The 10,076-nt window shown below is 35.3% G+C and overlaps 1 protein-coding gene and 2 pseudogenes across 1 annotated transcript; all 3 read left to right on the top strand.

Annotated features, from left to right (window-relative positions):
• Positions 2,159 to 2,689, top strand: LOC104767933. The gene has a single exon (XM_010491893.1). It carries the CDS (start codon positions 2,159 to 2,161, stop codon positions 2,687 to 2,689), a length of 531 nt encoding a protein of 176 aa, XP_010490195.1.
• Positions 6,708 to 7,518, top strand: LOC109125228 (annotated as a pseudogene).
• On the top strand, positions 7,534 to 8,273 carry LOC104767931 (annotated as a pseudogene).

Raw genomic sequence — 10,076 nt, 5'->3', positions numbered from 1 at the left:
TTGCTTGTGGCATGTTAAATACTCTATAGACTAGGATACTCCACCGACATCAATTACTCCCATCTTTAGGACTTCTTTCTTTCTGATTTTTATTACATTCCTGAGATTGTTTCGTTTCTTGCTTTTTAGTTCATGCTTAGACTTGTCTCCGTTTTCATTCATTTTAGTTTCTCGTCATACATTTTTTGTTTCTAGTTCTGTGACTCGTTTCTGTTTTGTATTTTGATCACTCTAGGATTGTTAGACATAAAACCATTCTCTGAATTGTCTTGACTTGTGATTGCTTGATTGCACCTTAATTGTTAGTAAAGTTTCCCAACTGGATTGACACCTTAAGTATCACAACTGCATAAGGTTAATTGAACCTGCTAGGATAGACACACAAAAATCCTAGTATCAACGTCATTTACCAAGCCTGCAATGTAGCTAATGGTATCATTGTCGTCTGCGTCCTTAGGTTTGCGAAAATCAGATCCTACAAAGGTAAAAACTGTCTACATTTAGTTATAAGATAAATATAACATGGTATTATTGTCTAGATTTGATATTATTAACTAGCTGTTATATCATTTACAGGGTTAAAGAGTGTCTCTAATGCATTTGATGCTTCACAGCTTCATATCAATCAACCTTGGCCTGAAGTTGATGCTTTCACTCAAAAGTATGTTTTGCGATTAAAATGATTTGTCCAAATTACAACCAACATACAATCATTACATGTCGTTATGCCCAGGCTGCCAGCTGATGGTCTCTCTCTCACATTCCGTGGGAGAGTCCCACGGTTCCAGATTGTCTCGAAGGAAGATGGTGATAGTAGTCAATATCCAAGAAAAACCATTGCCCTTTCTATGGATTATAATACTAATATATTTTCTGCAATAAAACCTCCAGTTCATTAATATACGGATACTACTTTGTCTATAAACAAACATCAACCATCAAATTATGTTCCATTTATCAAGGAATTCCCCACTAGAAATTTAGAAACACAATTCACAAATGCTTCATCCTCTCATTTTAACCAAGGTATGTCCTACTATCACCAAGTTCTTACGATTTGTGTGCCATCTATATTAACATTCCCCTAACTTTTATGGGATAGGTCCAAATGGTGATATAGAAGAAGAAAACGATGATGAAAGTAGCAATGATGATGAACTATTGGGAGGAGAATACCTTGACTGTTTCTCTGACGATGATGAAGTTGATCAAACTTACAACTATAGCACTGATGATGAGATAGAAACTGCACATCAAAACCCAAGAGGATTAGATATAGATTTAAATTTGCCCCCCATCGCAGAAGAAGACAATCAATTCCTATCTATGCTTGAGGAAAATCTACACCAGACTTGGGAGAAAACAAAGGCTATTATGGGAGTCGCAACTAGCAAAACATCATCACGTGTAAAAAAAAAACAACTGAGACTTCTACCTCAAAACAAATCAAAGCAGGTTAACATTCTACCATTAAATGTTATATATCTGTATTTGTGCTTTACTTGTAAAACTAAAATCTACTATTTCAACTTTTTAGGTTATCTTGATCATGGTGATCCAACATTTAAGTGTAAGTATTGTGGTGCATTGATGTGGTATGAAGAATGTCTAAACAAGAGGCGAAAACGAAAAAATCCGGTGTTTAGTATTTGTTGTGGTCAAGTGACAGTTAAACTACCATTTCTAAAAGAATCGCGTAAAATTCTTAGAAGACTACTTCATGGTAATGATGGCCTAAGCAAGAATTTTCACCAAAACCTCAGACTTTATAATATGATTTTTGCTATGAGTTCTCTTGGTGGAAAGATAGATCGATATATTCCTAAAGGGCATGGACCAAATATGTTTCGTTTGCAAGGAGGAAACTATCATAGAATAGGTAGTTTGAAGCCAGATGAGGGTGATTTTGCAAAGTATTCACAACTATATATAGTGGACACAAAAAATGAAATAGAGAACCGAGCGACTGTTATTGAGTAAGTTTTTGAATAATTAAATCTCTATTGCAACTTTTTCCTATTTCCTGATATAGATTTTCTGTATCACAAACAAAGTTTAATATTTGATTCTTTTTCTCGTGCTTAGTAAGTGTAAAAACTTAGAAACTGGAAATCGAAAACCGAAACTGAAGAAGGAAATCATCGAAGCATTAATGAAAATGCTGAATGACGTTAATCCGTATGTGAAGAACTTCAGGACAGCAAAAGATAGGTTTCAAACAGACCAAGAACAACCTTTTCATATGAGAATTGTTTCTGACCGTGTTGGAGTTGATGGAAGAACTTACGGTATGTCTACAGCATCAGAGGTTGCTGCACTAATACCTGGTGATTTTCAAAGAGAAATACCTTCACGTGATATAGTTATAGAGGAAAAATCTACTGGTCACCTAAAGAGGATAAGTGAAGTTCATATCTCATATTTGGCACTAAAATATCCGCTAATTCTTTGTTATAGTGAAGATGGTTTCATACCTGGCATCGAAAAATGTTTTAAAGGAGCAAACAACGCCAAGAAGAAAAAGAAGTGTATTAGTATGAGACAGTGGTTCGCATTAAGGATTCAAGAGAGGGATAATGAGTGTCATACGCTTCTACAGTCAAAGAGGCTATTCCAACAATTTTTGTGTGATGCTTACACAACCATTGAAACAAACACTACAAGAATATTGACTTTTCGTAGCATCTGAATATCGCTATCTAAAGATACTATAGCGTTTTATGAAATGCTCTACCATCGCCCGTGATAATAGATCCGTCACTTTTAATAGCGGTTTTTGACATTGCTATCGTGTCTTCATCAAATATAGCGCTTTCTTCTATGCTATCGTAAATTCAACAATAGCAATAATACTTTGCTATTAATTGTTACACCAAATTTAATATAAATTACTATTTTCCAGGATTATTTTTTTGGTTTTTGGATAATTTGACAAATTAAAAGAGAAAAATGCCATAATTTAATTATATTTATATAATAAAATGATACAAAATATTCATTACAAAATGTGTTGAATTTAAAGCTAACACAAAATTCCAAATTCAAAAGCTCCACTACTGCCGTCTTGTAATCACTTCAAGTTCTCCAGCTCCACTCAACACGTCTTCTTAGTCCAAATCATCTTATGAGTCCCTGAGAAGAAGCTAATAAAAAATTCCAACATTCAGAAACTCTTAATTAAAGATTACTAGATACTAGTAGTCAATGAGAAGAAAGACTATTACTTCACGACAAAGAATTTTTTATCTCACTTAATCATACAACTCCACTATTGAAATTTCTGATGACTTCAAGTGTCTCTAAGTCTTTAAAGGCCATCTTGAAATCAAGCTATCATATTGCTATAAAGAAACATAAAACACACAACAAATCCCCTTAATTATCGAATTATTGAGAGCTAATAAACAAGATTAGGGTTGAAATTAAACTTGCCTTGCTTCTCATCTGAAGATCAACTTTAGGCTCTTTTTATCCAGATCAAAATCTCCATCTTGAAATGTTCCACTCCTGTTTTCAAATCGAGTTCAATAAACATTCATATTTACAGAAGCTATTCAAACCCAGAAAAAAATGGTTCAAGATATATCAAAAAAAAAGTATAATTAGAAGTTCTGAATCAATGAATCAATGGAGAAGCAAGTAGATAACATCTTTTTGCAACAAACAAATCAGATCTACAAGTCAAAACCTTTAATCACAATTAGAGCTGCAAAGATGACGACATAATCTCACTGAACCTAACCAAATAAATACTTTTCTTAATGTTCTTCTTGAAATCAATTCCACACTCGGAAGAAACGAGAGACTTGCACGTAGATCTCTAGATCTGGAAGCGAGACCTTCAGATCTGATTTCAAAAGACCAAACTCATAGCTAATCGCCTAAAGTAAAACGAAGACATGCAAGTATGTAATTACCTCAGATTTCACAATACATATGAAATAAAATGAATAGATCTGGTAAAGACGAAGAGAGATCTATGCGAAGGTGGCTAGGGTTTCGAATCCCAATCTCTCTTGCTTTGACGGTGGCTAGGGATCGATTTCAAAAGAAAGAGTGAGAGGGAGAGAAATGACATGATAAACGTTTACTGAAGAAGGCATCACTAGGGTTTTGTTATATGGAGAAGAGGAAGATGATTCATCTGGTTTTGAATCTGAGTAAAAATTTCATTGGATGAGAAGCATGGTTCTAAATCTGGGGAATTGGTAAGCAAAAAATAAACGAGTGTGAGAAAAAGCTTGAGAATATGGACAGAGATAGTAAGAAAAAAAGCTTGAGAAGTGAAACAATGGAGTGAGAGGGAGAATGAAAAATTTGTTAGCCGCTCTATTTTTTCCCCAAGTACTTAGCGAAAAATAGATTTATTTTTCCGCTTCAAGTATGCATAGCATTTTAAAAATACCAATGCTATGTATACTACAATTAAAAAATATTTTCTTAAAAATAAATTATGACCAGTAAAACATAGCGTTTACATTTTAACAAACACTATCTAAAACTAAGAGATATATCAATTATGGCAAAAAAACATAAAACGCTATGTTATAGTGCTATCAATTCTCTAATTTCTTGTAGTGAAATAGGTTGAATTATATAAAGTTCAATCAGTCAAAGAAGCGATGTGAGAACTACAACAACATAAAAGAAGCTGCTCAATCAGAAAACACCACTATGAGTCAACAAGGGAATCAGATTAATATTCCAACTTCCTTCACTGGTGGACCTCGGTATATGATTCAAAGTTATTATGATGCTATTGCCATATGTAAACATTATGGATTTCCTGATCTATTTATTACATTTACGTGCAATCCTAAATGGCCAGAGATAACAAGATATGTAACAGAACGGGGGTTGACTTCTGATGATAGACCTGATATCGTTGCTAGGATTTTCAAAATAAAGTTGGATTCTCTAATGCATGATTTAACAGAAAAGAATTTGCTTGGCAAGACAGTTGTAGGTACTATATTTATCATGCTTTCTTTTATTTCGGTAGTTTGATAATATTGATGATTATATTAAATATTGGACTATTGTATATTTGCAGCTATGTATACTGTTGAGTTTCAGAAAAGAGGGCTTCCACACGCGCATATCCTCTTATTCATGAACCAGAAAAGTAAACTACCAACAGCTGATGATATAGACAAAATTATATGTGCAGAGATTCTAGATAAAGAAAAAGATCCCGAGCTTTATGAGGTGATTAAAGATTGTATGATTCACGGTCCATGTGGTGCAGCTAATAGGAGTTCGCCATGTATGGTGGCTGGAAAGTGTTCTAAGCTATACCCAAAAAAGCATGAAGACATCACGAAGGTTGGTAGTGATGGTTATCCTATCTACAAGAGGCGTCGTGCTGAACTGTTATTGAGAAGGTTGGTATTAAGTGTGATAATAGGTATGTTGTCCCTTATAATTCCAAGTTATCAGTTCGCTATAGAGCTCACATCAACATGGAAGTGTGCAATCAAATCAGTTCTATTAAATACTTATTCAAATATATGAACAAAGGTCCGGACCGTGTTGTTGTTGTTGTTGATCCTGTTAATACGGCTCAAACTCCTACTACGACCACTACCAAACCAGGATAAGAATCTACTGAAACTGAGAAACAAAAAAATGAAATCAAAGATTGGTTTGACTGCAGGTCAGTTTTCTAATTTTTGACCCCTGTAATGCAATTCTTATTTCGAAACTTTTTTCTAACCATGGTATTTGATTTTGGAAAACTTTTAGGTATGTCTCGGCTTCAGAGGCTATTTGGAGGATTTTCAAGTTCCCAATCCAGTATAGAACAACACCAGTACAAAGGCTATCCTTTCATGATGAGGGAAAGCAACCTGCTTATTTTGAGGTTGACGATGCAATTGACACAGTTTTGGAACGAGTGGCAAATCAAGATTCTATGTTTATGGCTTATCTCACTTTGAACAGAATAAATGCAGTTGGAAAAGATGGAAAACATGCAAGGGAGCTTACTTATGCGCAAATCCCTGCTTATTTTACTTGGGAATGTAATAAGAAGCGGTTTAAAAAGAGGGCGAGAGGATTTTCTTTGGGTCGAATAACCTATGTTCCACGTAGGCTAGAAGCTGAATACTACTTACGAGTACTTATCAACATTGTGAAGGGACCTACATGTTTTGAAGACATAAAAACCTACAATGGTGTACTCTATCCTTCTTATAAAGAAGCCTACTTTGCACGTGGTATTTTAAATGATGATCAGATTTTTAGACAGTCTGTTTGAAGCGAGTCAATGGTGTTTCGGTGAATATTTGAGAAACTTTTTCTCAATGATGCTACTTTCCGATTCTCTTTCTAGACCAGAGCACGTTTGGAACGAAACATGGGAGCTGTTAGCGGAAGGGATTGAGAAAAAGAAGCAAGAGGAATATAACAATCCAAGTTTGTTTACTAAACTTGGCAATATCTATGCATTTTAATTATGATTTTTCAAGTTTCTGTTTTTAATATTTCTCTGTACAGATCTTAATTTATCGGAATCTGATATCAAGAACTATACTCTACAAGAGATTGAGAAAGTTATACTTTTTAATGGAGGATCGCTTCTGGAAATAGACAATTTCCCAAAGCCAACCAGAGAAGGTATTGATAACTCGAACCGCTTGATTGTTGATGAGCGTCGGTATAACCGTAGTTATTTGAAAGAAAATTATGATGAATAGATAGAGATGATGACCGCAGAGCAGCGAGGTATATACAATGAAATCACTTGAGGCTGTTTTAAAGAATTTAGGGGGTGTATTTTTTGTTTACGGCTTCGGAGGAACTGGTAAAACTTTTATGTGGAAGACACTATGAGCTGCTATAAGGTCTAGAGGAATGATTGTTCTTAATGTGGTATCAAGTGGCATTGCTTCTTTGTTATTAGAAGGGGGTCGGACTGCGCATTCTCGGTTTGCAATTCCTATCAACGTAAATGACTATACCCTTTGTCGTATAAAGCCTAATTCTGATCTTGCGAACCTAATAAAAGAAGCATCTTTGATTATATGGGATGAAGCACCAATGATGAGCAGGTTTTGTTTTGAGTCTTTAGATAGAAGCTTTACTGATATTATGGGGAACATAGACAACAAAGTGTTTCCAAGAAAGGTTGTTGTTTTCGGAGGTGACTTTAGGCAAGTGCTCCCTGTACTCAATGGAGTGGGTCGTGCAGAAATTGTTTTGTCAGCTCTAAATGCCTCTTATCTCTGGGATCACTGTAAAGTTCTTAAGTTAACTAAGAATATGTGTTTGCTATCCAACAATTTGAGTGTTGATGAGGCTAAAGACATCAAAGAATTTTCTGACTGGCTATTAGCTGTTGGTGATGGTAGGATTTCAGAGCCTAACAACGGTGAGGCTATCATTGATATTCTAGAGGAATTTCTTTTAACAGAAGCAAATAATCCTATAGAAGCAATTAATATGGAAATTTATGGGAATCTAGCATTGTTAGGAGAAGTGAACGATCCTAAATTTTTCAAAGCAGAGCCATTTTAGCCCCAACCAACGAGGATGTCAACACTATCAACCAGTATCTCCTAGAGAAGTTGGACAGTACGTTTTCTTTTAAACGCGTTATATTCATATATTTTTATATGTTTTGGTCTTAATGATATCAAGTTTTGAGTCAAATGATTAAGTGGTAACACATGTTTTTTTTTTCAATTACGGACATGTGAAGAGAGGATTTATCTAAGTGATGATAGCATTGATCCTACTGATTCAGATTCTTTGTCGAATCCTGTGATTACACCAGATTTTTTAAACAGTATCAAGATATCGGGTTTGCCACATCATAGCTTACGTTTGAAGGTTAGTGCTCCGGTTATGCTGCTTCGGAATATTGATCCTAAAGGTGGCTATGTAATGGAACCAAGCTTCAAATTACACAGATGGCAAATCATGTTTTGGAAGCAAAAGTGATCACATGAGATAGAGCAGGTTATATTGTATTGATTCCTAAGATTGATCTAACACCTTCGGATACAAAGTTGCCTTTCAAAATGCATAGAAGACAGTTTCCACTATCTGTTGCATTTGCGATGACTATAAACAAAAGTCAAGGCCAATCACTAGAGAAGGTGGGACTTTATTTGCCAAAACCAGTGTTCTCTCATGGTCAGCTCTATGTTGCTTTATCTAGGGTTACTTCTAAGAAAGGGTTGAAAATTTTGATTGTTAACAAGGAAGGAAAGATTGAAAGACAAACTACTAATGTAGTTTTCAAAGAGGTGTTTCAGAATTTGGATTGAAAATGAAGTTCACTACAAGAAACGTTTACTTGAATTCAGGTATGTTTACTTTACTTTGTTATAATGCATTCATTCTATATTTCATACAGAAATATTCTAATCATGACATGTTTCATCTATGACAGTCTACGTAATTTATTTGCAAGGGGAGGAAAAGAAGCAAATTGTCGGATTGTTCTCAGTTACAAGATCTTAAAAGTCTACCAAACAAACAAGGAATTTACTCTAGATTTTACAAGTTTTATTTTCTTATATTGTTTTTGATTTCTAAATAACTTTACTTTGTCTCACTACGAGAAAACATGGATTTACCAACTGCAAAAACAGTCACTATACAATCGCTAACTACTTAGTCACGACTGATTGACGACTGACATACGTAGTCGTTAAACAGTGCGTCGCTAAAAAAATCAGTCGCTTAAAAGTCGCTATGGAGCTACTAATTGGCGACTAATAATTGGGGTCGCTCTTTCCTCGCCAAACAGTCGCTAAAGTTGCGACTGAATTGCAACGCTTTAGCGACTGTTATGGTTACTCATTTGCGACTGTTTGGGTACTGTTTTGTTTACGTTTTCGTAACTATTTTGCGACTGTTTAATTATCATTTTTTTAAAAAAATTCTGGTAAAAATGCATTATTTGATTTTATAATACCAAAACTGATTAAGAACACATGTACTAAAACATAACAAACATAAAATTAAACAAAGACATAAGTACCATGTTTTTACAAAAGTTGCAAAAGTTCCAAAAAACATCCAAATATCCAAGAGTGTTGCAAATATTACATGAGGGAACCTAACTTTGAAAATCAGCAGGGTTTGGGTCATTGGTTTGAGACTCAAGGAAAGCGACATAGTTTGTTGCTCAGATGCAACCCGCAAAGCCTCAGCTGCAACCCGTGAAGCCTCTGCGTCACGCTCTGCTTGTAGAGCTGCTTGTTCCTCTATCTTGCGGTTAGCGTTTTCAAGCTGTTGTTGCAGGGTTGTGAAAGTAGAAGAGCTTCCAGGGTACTTCCGCTTCCCGTTGATGTAACTTCCTAGGCTTCCAACTCCAAAGTATGTTCCTCTATCATTTATGTAAGTAGACTCCATACACAAAACAGAGAGAAAAAGTTATTATAATTACTTAACAATGAAAAACTTAATAACTTATTAGAAAGAAGCAAATTACCTGAAGAAAGAGCTCATCATCCTCCTCGTGAGATAGCTCTGATCGACGTGAAGTACCATCTGAAAACTTATCATTATCCTGAGCAGCCAACTTAGCTTCCCTTCTTTTCTTATATGCTTCATGAACTGTTTGCGCTTTTTTATCCACAAAAGTACCATCTTTTTTGGTATGAGTCCTGAGAAAAACTTCAGGAATAGTTGGCGATATTCCCAATTCTACTTCCTGGAATGTTAGACAATGAAAAGGTTAGGAACCATTTGATGTCAAGTAATTAAACAATGAAAAGGTTATGATGTAACTCATCATCTCTTGTTCGATTTGTAAGTAAGACTTCGGCCCTGATACATGCTTGTGAGGGCCAGGACCATTACGGTCAGACATTCGAGCTGCTGAAGTGGTTGCACTCTTTGCCATGGCTTCTTCTGTGTTCCAATAGTCACACATTTCTTTCCAAAGAGTTCTCTCAATCCACCTCGGTTTCACTTCTTCTCGCTGAGCTGCTGCCTTGGAAACCATGTCTTTCATACGGTTTTGACAAATGCTATAGAACTTTACTTGAACCACACCGGTTAGAGAGGGATCCCAGGTGTGTGTTTTCTACAAAAGAAGACTAGTGTTAGTGATAAAAAAA

The sequence above is a fragment of the Camelina sativa genome, chromosome 19, assembly GCF_000633955.1.
Source record: "Camelina sativa cultivar DH55 chromosome 19, Cs, whole genome shotgun sequence".
Classification (NCBI taxonomy): domain Eukaryota; kingdom Viridiplantae; phylum Streptophyta; class Magnoliopsida; order Brassicales; family Brassicaceae; genus Camelina; species Camelina sativa.
The sequence above is the reverse complement of the archived record's forward strand: the minus strand, read 5'-3'. Positions and strand labels throughout refer to the sequence as shown.